This window comes from Acinonyx jubatus, chromosome D1 (assembly GCF_027475565.1).
Source record: "Acinonyx jubatus isolate Ajub_Pintada_27869175 chromosome D1, VMU_Ajub_asm_v1.0, whole genome shotgun sequence".
Taxonomy (NCBI): domain Eukaryota; kingdom Metazoa; phylum Chordata; class Mammalia; order Carnivora; family Felidae; genus Acinonyx; species Acinonyx jubatus.
Genome location: NC_069390.1, coordinates 1,160,801 through 1,182,333, shown reverse-complemented (window position 1 = coordinate 1,182,333; position 21,533 = coordinate 1,160,801). Strand labels below are relative to the sequence as shown.

At 65.3% G+C, this 21,533-nt stretch overlaps 1 protein-coding gene and 1 long non-coding RNA gene across 5 annotated transcripts in view; one reads left to right on the top strand and one right to left on the bottom strand.

Moving 5' to 3' along the window:
- LOC113596789 (uncharacterized) overlaps positions 1–2,719 on the bottom strand; it is a 113,770-nt gene extending 111,051 nt beyond the window's left edge. Inside the window, exons 1-2 of one of the 3 annotated variants that reach the window (XR_008290213.1) lie at positions 2,038–2,719; positions 1,688–1,891 (exon numbers count right to left, since the gene is read on the bottom strand). This is a non-coding gene — a long non-coding RNA (uncharacterized LOC113596789). The remainder of the gene's footprint in view (positions 1–1,687; positions 1,892–2,037) is intronic. The other 2 variants (XR_008290214.1, XR_008290215.1) reach the window with 2 other exon arrangements.
- Positions 2,720–2,997: 278 nt separating this feature from the next.
- On the top strand, positions 2,998–21,129 carry DUSP8 (dual specificity phosphatase 8). 2 transcript variants are annotated; one of them, XM_027051335.2, is made up of 7 exons: positions 2,998–3,263; positions 8,889–9,228; positions 11,017–11,155; positions 15,930–16,096; positions 16,547–16,706; positions 17,210–17,333; positions 17,587–21,129. In XM_027051335.2, exons 2-7 carry the CDS (start codon positions 8,998–9,000, stop codon positions 18,641–18,643), a joined length of 1,878 nt encoding a protein of 625 aa, XP_026907136.1. In that variant the 5' UTR covers positions 2,998–3,263; positions 8,889–8,997; the 3' UTR covers positions 18,644–21,129. The 2 variants fall into 2 exon arrangements, with proteins under 2 accessions (XP_026907136.1, XP_026907137.1); XM_027051336.2 differs by lacking the exons at positions 2,998–3,263; positions 8,889–9,228; positions 11,017–11,155 and adding an exon at positions 12,669–13,620.
- The last annotated feature ends 404 nt before the right edge of the window (positions 21,130–21,533 follow it).

The window sequence follows — 21,533 nt, the reverse complement described above, 5'->3', positions numbered from 1 at the left end:
CGCTGGGGGCCCGGGCCCGCGTGGCCCGCCGCGATCACCCGCGGAGAGCCCGGGCCCAGCGGGCAGCGGGCTTGGACCTGGCCCGGCCTCACAAGGCGACCCCTGGCTGGGGAGCTGGGAACCCCACTTCCTTCCAAGCACCGCCCAGCGCCCGGGCCCACCGCAGCCCCCTCCCCCAGCCGCCCCTGCCCCTGCGCATCTCCTTAGGGCATGAGTCTCAGCGCCCAGGCCGCTGGCCCTCCGAGGGGGCCTAGGGGGCGCGGATAGAATCCAGCACGGGGCTGGAAAGAACCTAGGGCAGAGCTAGCGGCCTGGGAAACTCGCAGTGCCTCCCTAAACCTCTGCCCCCTTGTTGCAAAACTCCAGGTTTTAAGTGCTCCTTTGCACCAGAAATGACAGAACTGGAGAATAATCATGGCCCAAACATACTTGCCAGGTCCTGGCCAGGTCCAGCCCCAGAAAGCTGCATGCCACCCCCACCCACTCATCTACAGCTTCCAGAAGGAAGTGAGGACATCATCGCCCGCCCCTCAACTTACTGCCACCTGCTCAGGCCTAGCTAGGAGCTGCCCAGGGCACAGCCAGAGTTCTTTGGGGCCATGGGCACTCCCAGGCCACGTGCAAGTGCTGACCACGTCCCGGCTGGGCAGAAGAGGAGCCCACTTGAACACCTTCCCCCCTGGCCAGGGAGCAAACCCAACTCCTCAGACCAAAGACCGACAAACCCCAACTCCTGCCGCTCCCAGGCCCTTCTGGCTCTCTCTGTGCTCCCTCCCCAAGGGCCTCATGTGCTCCCTCCAGCCACCTGGCCCCATCTGGGCTCAGCCTGAATCCCCCTGTCCCCTCCTGGGGCTCAGCCTCCCCACTCTTCAGACATGGAGTGAACCCAAACATAGCAGGGTCCCAGGGAAGCCCCCACCCACCACTGTCCCAGCCATGCATCTGGGCTGGGCATTCCCAGGAGCTCAGGGTCTGCCTCTGGCTAGCAGATCACAGAAAGAGGAAACACCTCAATCCAGTCCCAGCCCCAGCCCCAGATAGCCCCCAGGTTACCAGTGCTCCCTTCCAGGACAGGCCCAGTTGACTGTTCAATCCTCGGTGTTGGCTCTGTGCCAGGAACACATCCTCTCCCCTCCCCCCCCCCCAGCCCCGCGCCCGCCATGCACCACCTATACACACAACTACCCTGACATTCTTCAGGCCAGCAAGAAAGGGGGCCCCACACACTTACTACACACCTACTCTGTGCAAAGCCCTGAGGCTGTAGGTGGCTCAGCCTGCTTGGGAGAACTGAGGATCAGAAGGGGGGACCCTCCAGAGCCCTGCCCAGGACCCACCTGCTACCCAAAGCCCTCCTGCACTCCCACACAGAGCTCTGCGGTCCAGAGTGCCCATCCTGGCCCAGGACAAGACAGGCCAGTTGTGCCTGGCACATTTTTTGTGACCCTTCTTCAACCAAGGATGGCTGAGAGCCACCTCCTAGCTCTCTCCCTCCTTGGGAAGGTGCTGCACTCCCTGGGGGCCAAAGCCCCTCTCAGAGCCCCTAGGTGGCCCTGGGAGACCTGCCAAGGCTGGGCGCCTCAGGCTAGAGAAAAGATCACCTCACTCTCCATCGGCCAGCCATAGGGAAGGGGTTTTAGAAACATCTGAGCTGTCTGGTCACACCTCCCACCAAAAAATAAATTACCTTCAAAGGCTCCCGTCAGTGTCAGCTCACGGCAATGGTCTTTGTCGTCTTTCTCAGAGCTAACATCCCAGTGCCCCGCACAGGGCCCTGCTGGAGAAGGTGCTCAGTAATCAGTAGGTGTGTGGGTGCATATCTTCTTCCGGCTCTCCTGCCTCCAGCTCCCTGACCTCCTCCAGGTCTAGGGACCATCCAGGTCTTTCCTGCCTGGGGGGTAGGGAGGGTCCCTTCTGCACCACAGGTGCCTCCCCAGCCTCCAGACCACCTCCTGGGGTGGCCTCCAGGCTGCCCACCGCCCGTGTGTCTCTGGCCCCTGTTTGTTTCCGGCCCAACCCTGCTCAAGGTGTAATTACCTATGTTTGTTCCCGCTCTGGACTCCCAGCGTCCGGGCCCCAAGTCGCCTGGGGGCAGACCCTCGACAGCCTTGACTGGGGGCTGGGGGAGAACACATATTGTCAGGGTGGACCCCGATAAGCACTGTTTGGGGGTGGCTTTTCACCAGAAGCATCAGGGGCTGGAGTGATCGGCGGGGCCTGGGGGACAGCACTGCACTGGGGACACCCTCCCCAGAGTTCGTGAGACGTGTGGCCTGAGACAAACCGTCTCGCCTCCGAGCTTCCAATTTGCTCCCAAGTAAAGTGGAAACCCAGGTTCCCACCTCCAGGGGTGCTGGAGAGGGTCAGCGTCAGTGCCGCAGGTAAAGTGCTCGCGGGCCTAGCTCGCGCAGCGCCCTCGCCGCCCGGGACCGCGAGGGTCTCGGGGCCCGCAGGCCCCGCGCGAACAAAGGCTGCGGGGCTGGGGAGGCGGCGCCAGCTCCGGCCGGGCCACGGCGGGTGAAGACCCTCGAGCCACGACCCGTTCAGCCGGCCCCTCCTCGGCGGTGAGCGGCGCGAGGCCGGGGGTCCCCGCGTGCTGGGGCCGGGCGCCGGGGCTAGGAAGGCTCCCTGAAGGTTGGTGGGGGGCGGGGGGGGGTCCCTGGCAGCACGGAGGCGACGCCACACGGCCCCTTTAAGAGCCGGTGCCGGGCGGGGGGCGGAGGGCAGAGGGCGGAGGGCGGCGGCCAGCCCGGCCCCCCGCCCCCCGCGGCCGCCGCCTCTGATCTGCACCCGCGGCCGGGCTCCGGCTGACGTCACCTGCCCCCGAGCCGCGCGCGCTGATTGGCTGCAGGTGACGTCAGGGCCTTTTTCGCTCGGCATGACCTCATCCCCGCCGGCGGCCCCGCCCTCCGCCCCGGGCCTGTCACTCGCGGCCGAGCGCGGCGGCCCAGCCGGCTCCGCGCCCCCCGCCCGGACGCCGGAGCCCGAGCCGCGCCGGAGCCGCACCGGCCGCGCCCGCCGAGCCCGGGGGGTGGGATGCGCGCCGCGAGCGCGCGTGCCCGTCCGCAGTGCGCGCGCCCCGGCCCGAGCGAGCGCTCCCCGCGGCGGCGGCGGCGACGGCGGCGACGGCGACGCGGCCCGCGCGCTCCCCCGGCCCCTGCCCCGGCTGCGCGGGCCCCCGCCGGGCCCATGGGCGGCGCGGCCGAGCGGGCGCGCTGAGCGGGCGCGGGTCCCCGTGCGCCCCGGACACGAGCGACGGCGAGGTGAGCGGGGGCGCCGAGCGCGGACGCGCGGGGCGCGGGCAGGGGGCCCGGGGTGGGGGTGGGGGGCGCTGCGTCTGGAGCGCTGGGGCGGCAGCACCCGGCGGGCGCCCGGGAGGAGGAGGCGGCCCGGAGGTGAGCGGCCAGGCTCGCGGGGACGCCACTGGCCCGCCCGGGAAGCCCTTCCCCCGCCTCCCCCAGCCCCCGGTGGACCCTGGCCCGGTCCACACTGGCCCACCCCTCCCTCCTCCGGCTTCGCCGCCTTTCTCCTCGAAATTCCCTCTCATTTGGGGGGTAGGGGGGAGCACGCAATAAGGACCCAGGACCTGGGCCATTTGTGATCCAGCGTGGATCTGTACGGACGTCTGTGAGAACCCCAGACTCCCTAACCCCCACCCCGCCATGGAGGCCCCAAATTGGAGAAGGTCGTCCCTGCCCCCGCGGGCTGGCGATGCAGGCCTTGACCAAAGGAGCCGAGGGTCCTGGCCTGTGGAGAGGTTCTGGAAAGGGCCCATTCCGTGTTCGGCGGGGAGGGGCTGCAGATACGTGTCCCCTCTCTGGCCAGGCCGCCACGGGTACCCCCACCCCAGGGTGCTCAGCTGGCCTCTGCAGAATAAAGACCATCCGCCAGCCTGCTGCAGAGGCACCAGCGGGTGCTGGGGGAGGGGCTGGCACTGCCAGGCTGAGTGCAACCAGCCTCCCTCAGCCTATCTGCCCACCTTGGTGGGGAGGGGTACCTAACAGTCTGGCCTGGAGCAGAGGGGGCGATGATGGGCCGACGATGCGCCCAGCCCCCACCAGGTCACCCCTACTGGGAGAATTTGCCTCCTGAGTTCCTGCTGCAAGCTCGTACTAGCTTCTGCCCTGGGCAGGGGGGGGGGGGGAGGGGAGGGGGGTCCTGGGTGCTGCAGTGATTGGGGGTTCGGGGGGGGGGGTCGTGGATCCTGCAGGGTGGAGGAGGGAGGTGGCCAGATCTAATGCAGTGTCCACAGGGGTGCCGCTTGGGGTGGAGGTGGGGGTGCTGCAGGCCGGGGGAGCAGCTTCATGCCCAGCATGAAGGTCTGAGGGTCCATCACTCCCCGCCACCTCCCTCAGACCTTCTTGCTTCTAGGGCAGCTCAGGGAATGAGTGTAGCATGCAGTGTCCCCACCCTGCTCAGGGAGGACAGATGTCCCATGAATTCACTCCCCAGAAGCTTAATAAGCACCTGCCTAGGTAGGGCAGATCATGTGACCAGGAGCTGGGAGTCAGTCCTGAAGTCTGACTGAATACCTCCGCTGAATACCTGCAGCGAGGGCCCCAGGAGAGTTGCTGGGTGGCTTCTAGTCCCCTGCTGCCCTGGGCCCTTGGGAAGGCTCCTGTGCCCCAGAGGCTGCCTCCAGGAACAGTGGGTTCCATGCATACAGATGCAGAGAGATGCTTGAAGTGATCCTCTGCTCCAGGTCCCTACCCGGAATCCTCTCCTCTCCAGCTGAGGCTGACCAGCTGGTCCAGATGTTTCCAGTGGACAGAGAGCCCAAGGGGCCATGAAAGCCAGTGGGTGCAGAAAGGAGAGGAAGCGGAACCAAACCCATAGCAAGAGGAACGTGGGTCAGACTCTGACCACGAGGACTGCACGGGCTGAGGCCACCTCTGTCTGAACCCGTCCAGGCAGTGACTGGTGGGTGCCCCGGGATGGCCCGGGTGTGTGGCATGGAGCACAGTGACCAGAAGTCCTGCAGATCAGTAGGACTAGAACAAGCCAGGAAGGAACAGAGGAACCTAGATTTGTAGGGTCCCGAACATGCCCTCTCAAGGACCGACGTGCTGGGACCTCCCACCCCAGGCTCTGCCCAGACTCCTATGACCTGGGCGTGCAGGGCCCCCACCCCACCGTCTCCCAGGCACACAGCCTCCCCAGACCAGCTTGGCTCTGCTTGGCCTTGCCATTGGCTCCTCCCGGGCAGAGTAAAGGCCAGCTTGGGTCCTGTTGCATTCACCTCGGGGAGAGGGGGTGGGGGGGCGGGTGAGAGCATTTGGGGATCCCTGATGAGAACAGATGGGGGTAAATGAGCTGAGCTGGTGTGAGCCCCCTACTAGTCTCTCTCCTGGCCTCTCAGTTTCTGTCTCCAGAGGTGCTCCTGGTCACAGTGAGCTGGACACATCAGCATTGTGGGTGCCCCCGCTGCCAGCTCTTCCCGAGGGCCTGCCTATGTGTGCCAGGCACCACTTGAGTTGGAGACACCACTCTGAGCGAGAGCCACGGGCCACCCATGGCAGACAGTCCTGACGGTGGTCTCCGGAGGTAGTGAGTTCCCCATCACTAGGTGCTGAGCAGAAGGTACCCTGGCGAAGATGCCTTCTGTTGGGGGTCTTCTGGCCACACATGTCTCTTGCTCAGGGACAAGAGGGTGCCCCATGGAGGCCCTGGGAGCCAACAATGTGACAAGATCTTGGAGCTGGCTTCTGGGGTTTCAGGGGATTTGGCACGCAGAGGGCGCACCGGTGACCACGTGCATGTGCACACACATCTGTGTGTGAGCGATTGCATGAGGGGGTGGAGTGGGTTGTGGGAAAGAGGTGAGCACTGTGCGGACAGTGTGCAAGGGGGCACGTTCCGACTCACGCGGCAGTGGACACACAGCACAGAAGCCAGGCCGCGCTGTGTACCTGACCTTTCAGAGGAAGGGGGGCTGCCTGCGGCCTCCTAGGTGGTGCCCACCCAGGTGGGGAGGGGCCTCCTGCCTTTGGACTGAGAATTGCTAAGTGTCCTAAGCAAGGAGCCCTTTGACGGGGGTCTAGGGGGCTGTGCCCCCCTCCCACTGCCACCCAGCCTCTGGAATAGCAGGTGATGGCTGCTGTCTCCCCTCAGTTCCCAAGAGTGGAGTCTGGGCTGTACCTGGGGCGGGTGCTTGAAACTGGGGAGGCCCAAGAGCCTGCAATATCTGTTTTCCCTGTGCCCACCTGGCCCATTCTAGCCCCACTTACCTGCTCAAGACTGTCCTAAGCTTTCTCCACCCCCGACTGGAGTTCTGGGCTCGGATCCATAGCACGACGGGGGAGGGTCTGCCCCCAGGAGCTTTAGCCCCGAGGAGGCCCTGAGAGGTCTTGCAGGAGGTGCACTTGGGCCAGACCGTGGCCCCTTGAAGGCTCCCTGGAGGCGGGAGTGAGGTGCTCCGTGGGTGCCCTTGGCAAGAAAGGTTAGGACCCGGTGGAGCAGAGAGGGGAGGGCCTGGAGGAGTGTCACCCCTGGGCTTTGGGACTCGTAGGGACCCGGCCCCCCGGTCATCCCAGGCCCCAGCTCCTGGGCACCTGCAGGAAGCAAGGAGCGGGCCCTGCCGTTCTGCAGAGCCAGCCTGCTCCGTAGCTGTGCCGCAGGACCAGCGTTGCCTGGCACCTCCGTGGTTGCCATGGCAACGACGGAGGTGCTAACTTGCTAATGGGTCCCCCTCGGCTGCAAATAACAATGCTAGAGCGGTTCACCGGCCGAGCTGGAGGGTTCCCTAGGGGCTGGGGCTGAGACCAGGTACTGGGCCTGGGAGCCCAGCGGCTCCCCCTTCCAGCCCCGGTCCCTGTCCTGCAGCCCAGCTCAGCTCCTCCACACCCTCCTCTCATCCTGAGCCCGCCTCCCTGCCTGTCCTACGGCCCTCAAGCTGTCCTGAAGCTTCTCAAAACACCTCATACAGGAATCGAATTGGGGACCCCTCATCACCCAGGCGGGGACACCCCTCAGACGGGCCCCCCTGGGCAGGTGGGGAACCCCCTTTGCAGACAGGCCCCCGCCAGCGAGTGAAGACCCCCCCTCAGCAGGTGGGGCGCCCCTTTTGGCAGATGGGCCCTTTTGCTGTTGAACTGGTTTCATATGGCCCTCAGGATGACCAGCAGCCCCAGCTGCACCCCTAGGCCCTGCCCCCACAGTGGAGGAGCCCGGGTGCCTGCCTGGGGAGCAGGGTGTCTGTGAGTGGTATCCCAAGGCCCCGCCCACTGACCGGGGCCATCCCGGGCACTTCCCTCTGGGCCAGCAGACACGGTCTACACCTGCCGTGCTCCTGTTTCTCTGTGAAGTCTCCCACCCACACCAGCCTGGGAGCTCACCTGAGGGGGTGGTCCAGAAATGGCCGCAGCTGCCACTGTTGTCCCCAGGGCCATCATCACTGAAGTATGACAAGTGCCCTCAGGGGGCCCCCCCGCAGCAGCATCTGCAGCTGCAGGTTGGGGGCGTGCTGAGGGGGTCCCCTCTCTGAGCTCCAGGGTACGTCTGTGCGCCAGCCTCTCCTGTGTCCGAGCTGGGTGGGGCTGTGGTAGAGGGAAGGTCCCGACTGAATGGCAATGGTGGAGGCCTTGGGTTCTATCCAGTGTCCTTGGTGTGACCTTCGACTGGTCCCACCCCTCCCCCCTTCAAAGGAAACTCATCATCCTCACACTGTGTGCCTCCTGGCAGGCTGTGAGGCTCGGTGGGCCTAGAGAGAGGCCGGTGCTGGCAGGTGACAGGGCAGATGGGGCCTGGCAGGCAGGACGAGGGTGGGAGGCATGTGGCAGAGGCTTAGCACCAAACCCACAAGAGGGGCCTCTGCCCCGAGATCTGGGGTCCTTGGATCCCCACCTACCTCCTCCTCCTCAGGCCGAGGGCCCTTAGAGGCCGTGCCGAGAGTCCCCACACCCCAAGAGTCCCCACATATGGGTCACCTACTTTGACTTTCATCTTTAGGTGCCACCCATCCACCCCACCCTGGGACCTCCCAGCCCCCAGAAGGGTCCCCCTAGACCTCAGGACTTCACTGTGCCCAGAGCACACCCGTGCTGCCACCCCCATCCCATGAGCGTGTGGCGCACTCCTGCTGGGGGACAGATACTGGCCCCACATGGCACACACTCAAGCTCGCTCTGCAGAACTGGGACAGTGGCTGTGGCAGAGGAGCCCCGCCTCCACTCCCAGACCCCTCCAGCACCTGCCCTGGCACCTGCCTCAGGAACCCATGGACTTGTGGAGGCAGCCCCAATGCCACCTCCGTTCCTCGGGGCCAGATTATCAGCTTATGGAGAGATTGTGCAGCATGGGGCCACAGAGGGAGGGTATGCCGGGCAAGGAGCACGTTCTGGACCCCTGCCTTGCCCAGAGTTCTGGACATTAGGAAGATGTGCAGGCCGGGGAGGGTAGCATCCTAGCAACGGGATGACAGAGCCTGAAGGCAGGATGAAGTGTTCTGGAAGCAGTGAGTGTCCATGATCCCGAGGGCCCAGGGGAGGCGTCCTCAGGCCCAACCTGGCCAGCCAGCCCAGTCCAAGCCCTGAGATCCTTCCCTCTGTGTTCCCCCATCTGCCTTGCTGTGTCCCACTTAGAAGCTGTCCCCATGACCTGGACAGTGCAGTGCTGGGTAGGACCGCGTACAAACACTCTCAGCCCAGCGGGTCACAGACTCCACCCCGCTTACCTAAGATGTTAGGGGGCCTGACTTCCGTGGAAGAACCAGAGGGGATGCTGGTTTATCCCAAGAGAGGAAGGGCCTCTGTGGGCACATGTCAGGCTCAAACCCCCTGGTCCCCCTGGGTCTCCCCGTGGGCCCTCTGAGGCTGGCCCTGCCCGGGGAGCTGGCCAGGCACCCACCCTGGGGGCCTGCAGCACTGCTGACCCTTTGCCTCTCCCTGCAGGTCTGGCACCATGCCCGGTCCCTCCGAACTCTAAGCCACAGCCCCGGCCACCGGAGCAGCCTCTGTTCCCTTCAGGGCCCACCCCCTCCCCACTGCCCACTGCCCCACCATGGCTGGGGACCGGCTCCCTCGGAAGGTGATGGATGCCAAGAAGCTAGCCAGCCTCCTGCGGGGCGGGCCTGGGGGGCCACTGGTCATCGACAGCCGCTCTTTCGTGGAATACAACAGCTGGCACGTGCTCAGCTCCGTCAATATCTGCTGCTCCAAACTGGTGAAGCGACGGCTGCAGCAGGGCAAGGTGACCATCACAGAGCTCATCCAGCCAGCCGTGCGCAGCCAGGTACCTGACACCCTCCCTGCTGCGTCCACCCAGTCCCTGGGGCTGGTGCCACCCTGCCCCCCCCCCCCCGCTGCCCCCAGGGCCACCCAGTCCCTGGGGCTGACTGCCTTCCCACCCAGGCCCCCGTCACTTCCGGAGGCCAGGACAGAACTCGCCAGCCAGGTACACAGGAGCTCTCAGCTAACCCCAACTGGGCTCCTAGGGCCAGAACGTACTAAGCCATTCCAAGCCTCGGGCCTTGTAGGCGGCTCCCACCCCTCCTCCCTGAGCTTCCTCTTAGGGTGCACAAATGCCTCTCCCCAGGGAGGCCCTCTGCAGATACCGTCTCCCCAGGTACAATTCATCACCCCTCCCTTCCAGAGCCTGCTGCCCTATCTGGGTCCTCACTCAGCCCTCTGCCCCTGGCAGAGGTCTCCCCTCATAAGACAGGACCATGTCCCTGGGGCCCAGTCCAGGGCTCACAGAGGGGCACTGAACGGATGAGCTAGGTGTGACCTTGCACAGGGGCATGGGGCGGGCCGGGGGTGCGGGGGGGGCGCACAGGGAGGCCGTGGACCAGGATGGCAGCTGGGGAGGCATGTATTGATGGCCATGAGAAGTCAGAGGAAGACAGGAGGGGTGGCCAAGAGGCTCACACTGAGAGGTCCTGTCCCCAGCCCCCCAGTTCTTTCCCCTCTAGAGTTTTGAATGACCCAGAATTCTCTCTGGGCCCTCCCCTGAGAACATCCCAGGTCACCTGCGGTGGACAGTCCTGGCTCCGTCAGCCGGGAGCATCGAGTCCAGCCCTGGAAGGGACCCCTGGCCCAGTGACCTGGGAAGGCAGAGGCACCTCCAGTGTGGAGAGTGGCATGCCCAGCGGCCTGGAGCTGCGGGAGGGGTCTTGGTCACAGGCCCCGCCTCAGCAGAGCTGGATGTGAGAGGACCCAGGTGGCACAGCCGCTCGTGGGGAGTCCCCCCACCCACCCCCCAAGGCCAGAACAAGCTCCCTGCAGCCTCAGTGAGGGGAATCCGGTGATTAATCACCCCCAGCGAGGACTCCCTGCCAGAGCGCAATCCCATTGGCTGCCGGTGACATCATCCAGCCTAGGGTTGGCGGCTCAGCTGGCTTAAGGGCTGAGTGTGCTTGGGGGGCAGGGCATTAGCCACTCTGAGCAGAAGCTGCTGAGCATCCGGTCCCCAGGCGGGGCATTTGGGGTGGGGGGAGGGTACGGAACCCCAACTTTGAGCTGCTGCCTCCTGAATCCAAGGTGGCCCTCGTGGCAGTCCTTTTCCCATCACTGGCTGGGGAAGAGGGGAGGGGCCCAGGCCCAAAGGCATCCCACCTGCAAAAGCCCCAAACCGTGCCTCCCGGGGACCCTGGGGACAGTTTTCCCCTTGCATCGGTCGCCCTGAGGGTGTCTGTGCACCCCTGTCCCTGTGGGCACCTGTGTGTACCCCTGAAGACCCTGTTACATTCACCTTAATCTCTTCTACGTGGACGTGGCCCCCAGCGGACACCCATAAGTGCTCCCTTAGCTCAGATGCCCGTGCGTGAGGACACGGCATTAGGACAAGTGTCCCCCGTTTCTGCCTGCTCCGAGGGCCTGCCTGTGTGGCTGTGGGCGTTTCTACCTGTCCAGGTGTGAGCTGTGCAGTGGGCGGCTCAGAGCCTGCCCTTCCCTCGAGGCAGCAAGGTGGCCGAAGCCCCTCCCTGCCAGTGCCTGACAAGCCGCAGTGGGTGGCAGCCGGGGATGGGGGCCTCCGGCAGGTGCCCAGCAGTGCCCTGACCTCTGCCCTCATGGCTCCCAGGTGGAGGCCACAGAGCCGCAGGACGTGGTAGTCTATGACCAGAGCACACGGGACGCCAGCGTGCTGGCTGCAGACAGCTTCCTCTCCATCCTGCTCAGCAAGCTGGACGGCTGCTTCGACAGCGTGGCCATCCTCACAGGTGAGCTCCGGACAGACCCAAGGGAGGAGGCTGGGGGGGCACCACTATAAGCTTGGCTGTGCTGGGTGGAGGCGCCTGGGGAGGCAGGGTTCTGGATCCATCTCTGCTCTTTTTTCTAAGCCCAGAGACCAGCGACTACAGGGGCAGTGCTGGGAGGGGTGCCTTCTCAGTAACCCCGGAGTTCTCTGAGGCTCCGTTGTCCCCTCCCCTGGACCCCCACGCTTCAGAACCCCCTCGCACATGGGCCTCCCGCCACCACTAGCAGGTGAAGAGGTAGACAAGAGGAAAGCCCTAAATGCCGGCTGTAGCGGGTGCGGAGGGAAGGGATCTCTGACCCTCTACCTGCCTGGGAAGGGAGACACGGGCCCCATCCTCTGCAAACCCCAATCTGAGCACCCCTGGTCGCAGGCAGGGAGTGCCTGTGAAGGCCACGGCCAACACGGACGCCTACTTGACGATGACTCCGCCTGGGGGCCAACAGGGGTCCCTATGGGGTTTCCTGTTCCCCAAAAGCAGCCCAGCCAGCCTGGAGGCACACACGTAGGTGTGCCCGACGTGCGCGCACACACACACGTTCCAAAATGGTTCTCGATGATGCCTTCCCCCTGTGGGCAGGGGCTGAGGCGCTTCCTGTAGAACCCACCTCCCAGAGGAGGCCCAGGTCCCAGGGCTGGGTTGACCTGGTCTGTCCCAGGGATGCACACCCTCCCTGCCCGGGTCTGGGGCGTTCGTGGGTGCTCCCACCCCCGACCTCTGCCTGCCAGGGGCTGTGGCAGGTGGACGGAGGACGTAGAGGGCTGAAGAGGGTGTTGTCCCCACCTCACACAGCCAATAGGATGTACATTCAGCCTGTCTGCCCTGAGTGGCCCTCACATGCAGGCACCCCATGGGCTGGCCCTCTGGCACGGGCCCAGTGGCAGCATGGACCTTCAACATAACCTGAAGGCTAGAGCCAGGCCGCTCAGGGCAGACCTTTTGGAGGAAGTACCATATTCTGAAGGGTGTTCAGGTGGGTCAGCATCGTGTGCAGGTGTGCACGCTGCCTTCTACACATGTCTGGGTCTACACGGTCAGAGGGTGTCTACATCGGTGCCTGCCCCTGGGAGGCTGGTGATCTGTATTTGCTCGTGTTTGTGCGTGTGTGTGTGTGTGTGTGTGTGTGTGTGTGTGTGTGTGTGTGCGCATCCCACCTTGGTGATCCCAAACTTGTGTGGGTGGGCTGTGGGACTTGTGTGCATGTGTGTGAGCTCTGGGAACCACAAGCCACAGAATTGCAAACTCTGATTCAACCACTGTCCCCTGGGTTCACTGTGGGGGCTGAGTGGGTAGGAAGAAGATAGAGAGGACAGAGAGGCTCTGGGCTTTTTAATGGGTAGCCTGGGCGGACGGGAGCTCTCCCAGGGCCCAGCTGGGAACCCCAGCGTGCACGTGTGTGTGTGTGTGTGTGTGTGTGTGTGTGTGCGTGCACGTGTGCACGTGCATGCATTCACACACACACGTCAGTGTGCAGGCGCACACTCTCCAGCCAGGAGCGGGAGCCACCAGGCCCTTTTCTGGGAGTCAGAGAAACTGGTCTTAGAGCAGCACCCTCCCTTACCCCCAGGCTGCCCAGGAAAGCCCAGAACCTCTAATGGTGGGTCTCCTCTGGAGGCTGGGGCGCCTCACCCAGCATGCAGTGGGGCAGGCCTAGGCTGGAATGTGCCAGGAGCACTCACTTGGGACCTGGTTGTGCCCCGCTTGGCTCGCTAAGCTCTTGGGGCTGCCGCCCCTTGCGAGGTTAGAGTATTTGCACCCATTTCACTGAGGGCCAAGCCAGGTAGAAGTTATGACCCACCATGGTATGAGAAGGGCTCAAAGTGACACCGAATCAGGACCCAGGCTTGAGACAGCCTTCTCACCTTGCCCACACTCTGAGGCCAGAGCAGCCCCGGAGCCAGTGAGAAAGGAAAGGCGGGAAGGCGAGGAGGCTCAGTGGGAAGGAGGGATGCGGCCAGGCCAGAAAGGGGAAGTGACTTTCCAGGATCACCAAGATCACAGGGGGAGAGGGGGTCTCAGCAGAGGCCAGAAAAGGAGGACCCCACCCCTCCGTGGGTGGGGCTGAGGAGCGCTGAGAGGTTGGAGCGGCTGGAGGGCAGGGAGATCCCTCTCCGGGACAGCGGAGGCTCATGGAAGCAGGAGTGGGGCGGTGGGGCAGGCGCCCTGGGGTCCGGAACCGGCTGCTGTGACCGCTGCCCTCCCCGCCCCCTCCCCCCAGCAGCTCGGCGGTGACGTCCAGCGGGGCGGGGACGGGAAAGGGAGCCTGGCCCTTTAAGCGGCGGGCGGCCCTCGCCCCGGTGCGCGTTGCTGCGGAATGCGGGCTGGTGATGTCGCGGCGCCGGGTCGGTGCGCCCCCGCGGCCCGACTCCGCACGCGCCGCCCTCGGACCCTGGCCGGAGACCGCGGCGGGAGCGGCCCCTGCGCAGAGGGTGCGCGGAGAGAGGATGGGTGGGTGGGGACCCTGCCCGGGGCGCGGGGACCGCGGGGGGCGCGCGGGGGTTGTGGGGGGGGGGGCACCGCCCGCATCTGGGCAGGAGAGCCCGAGCATTGGGAGCTGCGGGCGGGGGCAGGGGCCGAGTGCCCGCGGAGTCGGTGGAGTTGGTGCGTACTAGGCATGAGCTTTTGTGCGAATCCGAGATTCCATTGTGAGGCGCAGCCAGCTGGGAAGCCGTGAGGCAGAGGGAGGCGGGTATCCCTCCCGAAGGAAGGTGCCCTTGGGGACGCCTAGGGGATGGGGGCGCCTCCCGGCTGCCAAGAGTGCCAGCACCTGCAGAGGGTCCAGGCCCGCTGCCACGGATTCAACCCAGGACGGCCCCAGAGCCCGGGCGGGGGGGTGGGGGGGGCGGCTGAAATCACTGGAGGGGCCCGGTCTCCAGCCCTGCTGCACCTGACATCTATAGGGGGCTTGTAGGGGTCACTACCAGAGGCTTGGCTCCAGTTTGGTGGCAGGGGTGGGGGGTGAGTCCTGTGGGGTTTACTTGAGGAATCGCAGTCAAGTCTGGTAAGTCTGCACCTGTCCAGAGATCCCCCTTTGTGCAGGACGTTCCTGGTGGAACGCAGCCCCCCTCCCCTCAGCTTAGGCCATGTCACCCAGAGAGCGGAGAGCAAGGGAGGCTAGAGATGATAGAGATAAGCCTTTAGAGAGATGCTGCAGACCTTGCCCTCCTGGGGTGGGGGGCACCGTCATCCAGCAGGAACATCCAGGGGCCCCTGGCTCTGAAGGGTGAACAGGAGCCCTCCCCCAGAACCCGGGCCAGCTTTCACCTGTGAGCTGTATTGTCATTGGTGCTGACAGTCACCCACTTCTCCCTGTCCGGCCAGCAGGCTCGCGGGGACGGGACAGCTCCTCCAAGGCTCGTGCCTGCACTCCCCCCAGCCTGGGGGCCCCCCATCACCATGCCCCCCCCCCAGCCAATCCTTCGCTGGGGTCACAGGGAGCACACATGGCAGGCACTCTGGTTGGAGGTTTGTACAAACTGGCCACTGATCTGGGCTACGGGTGAAGGCCAAGGGCACCAGGCATCTCTGTCCTGGGAAATCAGCCAGGGCTCCCTCACCGGCTGTTGCTGCAGACCCAGAAAGAGCACGGGGGTCTCTTGGCCTGCGAACTCCCCTCGCTCCGCGGCCTCCTTCAGAGCAGTGAGGTAGAGCGCGGTCCAGTTGAATTCTGAAATGGACCAGTCCACGGAGAGCAGAGAACGTCCACAGGGCTTGTGTCCCCGTAAGTGTGGTTAGCCCCAGGGTGCAGTCTCACGCCGTCCCGCCGAGTGCTGGCGATCACACCGGGTGTGGGCAGGTGTGTTCTCAGTGTTTCTTCGCAGTCGTTGTCTCCTCTGAGCTTCACAGCTACGCCATGTGGCAGGCAGGGTGCGGAAGCAGGCCAGAGGCGGAGAGAGCTCTGCCCATGGTCACTCACGGACTCAGAGACATACTCGGGAGGCCCCCTCGGGTCTTTCAGGCCAGCGGAGGGGCTCGTTCCACTGACCCGCGGCCTGGGGCTTGGATGTGCAGGGAAGGCGGCAGGGCACATGCCAGCCACGTGCAGAACGTGGGCCCGCTTGCGTGCCCTGCTTGCGCACAGCCCCTGGGCTTCCCAGCTCTCAGCCCAGCCTCTGGTGCTGCCTTCTGGGCAGAACAGAGCCCTAACTAGAGCACAGATGCCCCACGGGCTGTGCCGATTCCAGTAGGTGATGTCATGCCCAGGGGGAGGAGGGCCCCTCAGAAGCCCTTGCCTCCTGGTCCTGGCACCCAAGCTTGGTCTGGGGCTCCCGGCCAACTAGAGCCAGGGAGGGATTGCATCAGCCGAGGGGGAGAGGCAGGAAGGCCGGGGCTGGCCCCAGGCCACGGGTACGAAGGAACCACACCCTCAGCAGGAGCCTTCCGTGGCATCTGAACGCACCCCTGCCTGGGTCCTGCACGTGCTAGACTGGCTCACCACCCAGACCCCACATTTACGGGCATCACAGCGGCGTCCTCAGTGCAGGCCAGCTGCTAATTAGCCTGAGGAGGAATGTGGGCGTAGGGGTGGGCTGTATATGTGTGGAGCACACACCTCAACCTGGTGAGAGCGGCCCTCCAGCACCCAGCACGGAGGCCGGGTGCTCAGGCCAGAGGCCCACCCAGGGGCCTCCCTCTGGGCAGGAGAGTCCAGCCTGGGGGAGGCTGAGAGGTAGTGGTGCTCCAGTGCCCCAGCCAGCCGACCGCCTGACCCACGTCTCCTCCGCTCCTCCTCCTGCAGGGGGCTTTGCCACCTTCTCCTCCTGCTTCCCCGGCCTCTGTGAGGGCAAGCCTGCTGCCCTGCTGCCCATGAGCCTCTCCCAGCCCTGCCTGCCGGTGCCCAGTGTGGGCCTGACCCGCATCCTGCCTCACCTCTACCTGGGCTCTCAGAAAGATGTCCTGAACAAGGTGTGTGCACAGCTGGGGCTTTGGCCATTGGCCGGGGGACGAGGCAGGAGCTCAGAAGCAGCTCCGGGGCTGGTCTGGGGGAGGAAGGGAGCCGACAGGCCACGCAGGGATGGATGCCCAGGTGCGGGAGAAGCACGGGTTGGGGGCGCGAAGACCCAAGGGGGCTGTGGCAGGACCAGAGCAGAGACGGGTGGAGAAGCAGCTCCCAGCCCCCCTCAGGCGGCGGAGCCCACATGCCAAACTGCTGATGTCACTGGGCCCCCGGCCAGCACTGAAAGAGTCCCGTGTTTTAAAACTGTGACGAGGGAAGAGGGTAAAGCCACCGCCCGGGCAACCCACCTCAGGCCGTGGGCGGGGCTTGCAGAGGCTCCCCTCTCGGGGACGTGCCAGGACCCGGAAGTCCGGTCCAGCGGCACCCCCGTGGTCTGACCTGCCCTCCTGTCCCTCCAGGATCTGATGACCCAGAACGGAATAAGCTATGTCCTCAACGCCAGCAACTCCTGCCCCAAGCCGGACTTCATCTGTGAGAGCCGCTTCATGCGCATTCCCATCAATGACAACTACTGCGAAAAGCTGCTGCCCTGGCTGGACAAGTGCATCGAGTTCATCGGTGAGGGGCGGCCGCTCCGCTGCCTGTGCTCGTTGCGGGGGGGGGGGGGGGGGGGGGGGCAGGGGGCGGGGCCATCGAGTGCACCGTGAGGGGCGGGCGCACTCCTGCCTGTGCTTGCAGGGGGGGCAGGGGGCGGGGCCGGGGGCGGGGCCATCGAGTGCATCGTGAGGGGCTGGCGCACTCCTGCCTGTGCTCGTGGTGGGGGGGGGCCAGGGGGGTAGGAGTCTCCAAGAGGAGGGAGGAGCGGGCGCTCTCCTGCCTGTGCTCGTGGTGGGGGGGGGGGCGGGCGAGCAGTGGGGGCAGGAGTCCCGCAGAGAACAGCATGCAGGAGGCGGGAGGGAAGAGCTGCGGTCACCGGTCACCGGCCTGAGGTGGGCCTGAGGTGGGGCTGCGGCTGCGGCTGTTGGCGGCGGGAGGGGGGGGGATAGGGCCGGTGAGGCCCACCCCCCCCCACCTGGGTTGGGGACCCCAGCCTGACCCCGCCCCCACGGCTCCGCCTCCAGATAGAGCTAAGCTGTCCAGCTGCCAAGTAATCGTCCACTGTCTGGCCGGCATCTCCCGTTCTGCCACCATCGCCATCGCTTACATCATGAAGACCATGGGCATGTCCTCCGATGACGCCTACAGGTAGCCCCGTCTTTCTTCCCCCCCCCCCCCCCCCCCCCCCCGCCAGCAACGGAAAGGCCCTGGCCCGGAGGGAGGGACAGGCCCGAGCGGGGGGGGGGGGGGGGGGGGGGGGGGGGAGGCTCCAGCACTCTCGGCGGGGCGCCTCGGCCGCGCCGCGCGCCCCAGCGTGGGGGAGGGGGAGCGGAGGGAGACAGGGAGGCTGTCCAGGTTGGCAGGGAGCCCTGAGCCAACACAGCCGCCCTCCTTCCCGCAGGTTCGTGAAGGACCGGCGCCCGTCCATTTCGCCCAACTTCAACTTCCTGGGCCAGCTGCTGGAGTATGAGCGCAGCCTGAAGCTGCTGGCCGCCCTGCAGGGTGACGGGGCGTCCCACCCAGGGACCCCCGAGCCCCTCCCGGGCCCTGCGGCCCCACTGCCGCAGCTGCCACCACCTACCTCAGAGAGCGCTGCCACCGGGAGCGCGGCGGCCAGCACAGTCCGGGAGGGCGCGCCCGGCGCGGGCGGGGAGCTCCCCGCGCCTTCCTCCAACCCCGCCACCAGCGCGCTGCAACAGGGCCTTCGTGGCCTGCACCTGTCCTCCGACCGCCTCCAGGACACCAACCGCCTGAAGCGCTCCTTCTCGCTGGACATCAAGTCGGCGTATGCCCCGAGCCGGCGGCCCGACGACCCCGGGCCCCCCGACCCTGGGGAGGCCCCCAAGCTCTGCAAGCTGGACAGCCCGTCGGGGGGCGCGCTGGGCCTGCCCTCGCCGGGCCCCGACAGCCCGGACGCGGCGCTGGAGTCGCGCCCGCGCCTCCGCCGGCGACCGCGGCCTCCAGCCGGCTCCCCAGCGCGCTCCCCCGCGCGCGGCCTCGGCCTGAACTTCGGCGATGCCTCCCGCCAGACTCCGCGGCTCGGCCTCTCGGCCCTGTCGGCACCCGGGCTGCCCGGCCCCGGCCAGCCGGTGGGCCCCGGGAGCTGGGCGCCGCCGCTCGACTCTCCGGGCACGCCGTCGCCCGACGGGCCCTGGTGCTTCAGCCCGGAGGGGGCGCAGGGCGCCGGCGGCGCGCGGTTCGCACCGTTTGGCCTGGCGGGCGCGCAGGGCGCGGGGGGCGGCGACCTGCGGCGGCGAGAGGCGGCACGGGCCGAGGTCCGGGACGCGCGGACCGGCTGGCCAGAGGAGCCGGCCCCGGAGACGCAATTCAAGCGCCGAAGCTGCCAGATGGAGTTCGAGGAGGGCATGGTGGAGGGCCGCGCGCGCGGCGAGGAGCTGGCCGCCCTGGGCAAGCAGGCCAGCTTCTCGGGCAGCGTGGAGGTCATCGAGGTGTCCTGACGGTGGCCGGGGACCGGCGCCCGGCGCTCCGCTGCCCTCCGCCCCCTGGTCTGGGCCGCCAGCAGCCGGGCCCACTATAAATATATATTATATATAATGCAAAGAAAGGTAAATGGTTTTACTGCGATTTTTATCGAGAAGTAAATATTTCGATTTTTTTATTTATTTAAGCTGTTCATTCTGGCAATGATTTGGCAACAGTGCGGGCGGTCCTTGGAGCTCTATTTTTACTGTCTGGTATTTAAACTGAAACACCCGTTTCTAAGCAATATGAGGCCACCTTCAGTCCCGAGCTGGGGTGCCAGGCCTGGGGTCCCCTCCCTGCCCCCTCCCTCCCCCAGGAAACACTGCTGACCGTTGCAAAGAGGCTGCCGAGCTTTTGTGCACTTTTTACATAAGAAAAAGGGGGAAAAAGGAGAAAAAAAACTTTGCCACAAACTGAGCCTCAGAACCTCCCTGTCCCTCCCCGCCCCCTCCTCTCCACTCCTTCTCTTCTGCTCCTGTCTCAGGCTCTGCACCAAAGCCTAGGTGGGGGAAGTGTGCCAGGAGCTGGGGTGTGGCAGAGGAGGCTCTGCCGGCTGGAGGCTCCCCCTCACCTGCCCTCCTATTGCCTCCCCTCCCCCGCCCCGTTGCCTGGTTGGTGTTACAGGCATTGGGCCTGCAGAGGCTAGGGTGTTCAGAGGGGCTGGGGATAGAACAGGGTAGGGGCGCAGTGAAGGGGGCTCTTGAGTGTCAGATGCTGTGGGTCCCCAGGGCAGGGATGGAGGTAGAGTGCCCCCCCCCCTTGCCTGAGCCCAGGTCCGGTTTCCTGGGTTCAGCAAGGCTGTTGGGTAGACACTGCTCCCCTCTCCTCCACTTTGCAGGTGCCCCCAGCGCCACCTGCCAGGTTGGGGAAACAGCTGGAGTACAGGAGCTTGGCCCTGGGGCAATCAGGCGGGAGGAGCTGGGCTAGCCAGTGCTGGCTCCATTGGTCAGAGGGCAGATGGATTTAGAGTCTTGTTCTGGGCTCTTCCTGCACCTAGCCCCAGGCCCCAGGTCAGACTTCAGGTATGTTCCTGCAGGTGGGGCGGTGGGGGGGGGGGGTTTCTCCACGAGGAGCTGGCTGCCTCGCAGTGGGAGGAGGCAGTTAAGCACCAGTCAGACCCTTGTGCTTCTGGGGGCGGGGGTCCTCAGCTTTGATAAGGACCCCTGACTCAGGCAGGTGCAAGAGGTGGCCCCCAGTCCTGCCCCTGGCCCTTGGGGTCCTCGGAGAAGAGCAGCTCCTATACTCCCCTTTCCTGGGGAGCACTCACCTCTGTAGCCTCCCTGGGGTCTTCCAGGTGGTGTGCCGGGGGCTTTTTGGCCTGAGTGGGCCAGCCTGGTGGGAAAGGCAGGGAAAAAACTCCAGCCACCCCCTGCCCCACACCCTCTCAGGTCACAGGGACCCACGGCTTTTGGAGGCAGGAGTAGATGACCCCCAATCTTCAGATGTCCTGGAGTCTAGGGGTGGGGGCTGGTCACCTTGGGAAGAGGCCAGGGGCTTGGTAGGAGGGGTGGCTGGGGAGGACAGAGTCCTCAGGCAGCGGCCTCTGTGGCTGTTTCTTCTGTTTGTCCTTCTGTTGACCTGCATCTCTGTGCACCTGCCATCCCCCCTTTAAGCAAAAGTCCTTTCCGGTTCCCTCCGTCCCCACCCCATTCCCCAAGAAAATAAGCTATCATTGTTGTGTTTGCAATCTATGGATTAGAGATTTAAGTATTTATTGTTATTGGTTTATTATTATTATTATTGATTATGTAAATTTGCCTTCTGTCTGTCTATCGCGTTGGGTTTCTGAGGTGACCCTGGGTGTGGAGGATGCACTGGTCCCCGCCTCCGCGCCCCCACCCCCGTGCTGTCCAGGAGACAGTGGTCTGGGGCCACTGGTTGGGCCCCAAAACTCTGGAGGCAGGTCCCGCAGTCCCGGTCCTTTCCTCCCTCTGCCCTTTCTCAGGGCGGCCAGCATCTCTTGTGACTTCTGTCCTGAGGTGTGGGGGGCTCTTGCCCTTGAGGCACGGGTCACCCCAAAGCAAGCAGCTGCACTGGGGGGAGGCCTTGTCTCGGCCACCCCCTCTCCTGTCCTGGGGGGACCGGGCCCTGGCACAAGCCCCTCCCTGGCCACTTCCACGCACTGCCCAAGGCGGGGCGGGGGCCGGGCCCTAGCCCTCTCCCAAGTCTCTCGGCCCTCCTCCCCTCCCCCATACCTCCCCACCCCCCCCCCACTCCCCCGGCCCTGGCATTGGGGGTTGCCCCACATTGGATCCGCCCCCTCCTAATATTTGCTGGAAAGTCCAGCGGAGGAGAGGTGGCAGGTCCCCCGCATGGCTCCTGGTCTCTCTGGACTGGGTGGCCCGCCCCTGCCTCAGAGCCCGTCCCCCAGCGCGGCCACACTCTGCTCCCCGACCTGTCCCCTTCTTTTGTATTTGGAAACGACGTGTTGTAATAAATCCTGAGATGGATGTTTTCTCCATGCCTCTGGTTGCCTCTTTCTTCACGCTGGTGGAGGGTGGAGTAGAGATGGGGCAGCGGCCCCTGGAGGCGTCCGACACCACGGTGCTGGGGATGGGCCCACAAAACCCACTTCCCGGGGCTCACGGTCCTGACCCAGAGGGCAGCCTGGGCCCGGTGGGGGAGCCATGCCGGAGGAGCGCCCCCTTGTTTGCGGTCACATCCCAGGGAAAATCTACATACCTCAGAACTACGTCCAGTAACTCAGCTTTGCCCCTCAACCCCTCCCCATCCCACTCCCCAGGCATAACCCCTGGAGTGGCTCACCGCTTCCCTGCAGCCCTCGTGTGCATGCCAGCGGGCGCACCATGGACACACCACACGATGGCTTTCCTTCCCAACAGAAATGGGGGTCTAGCTCTAGAG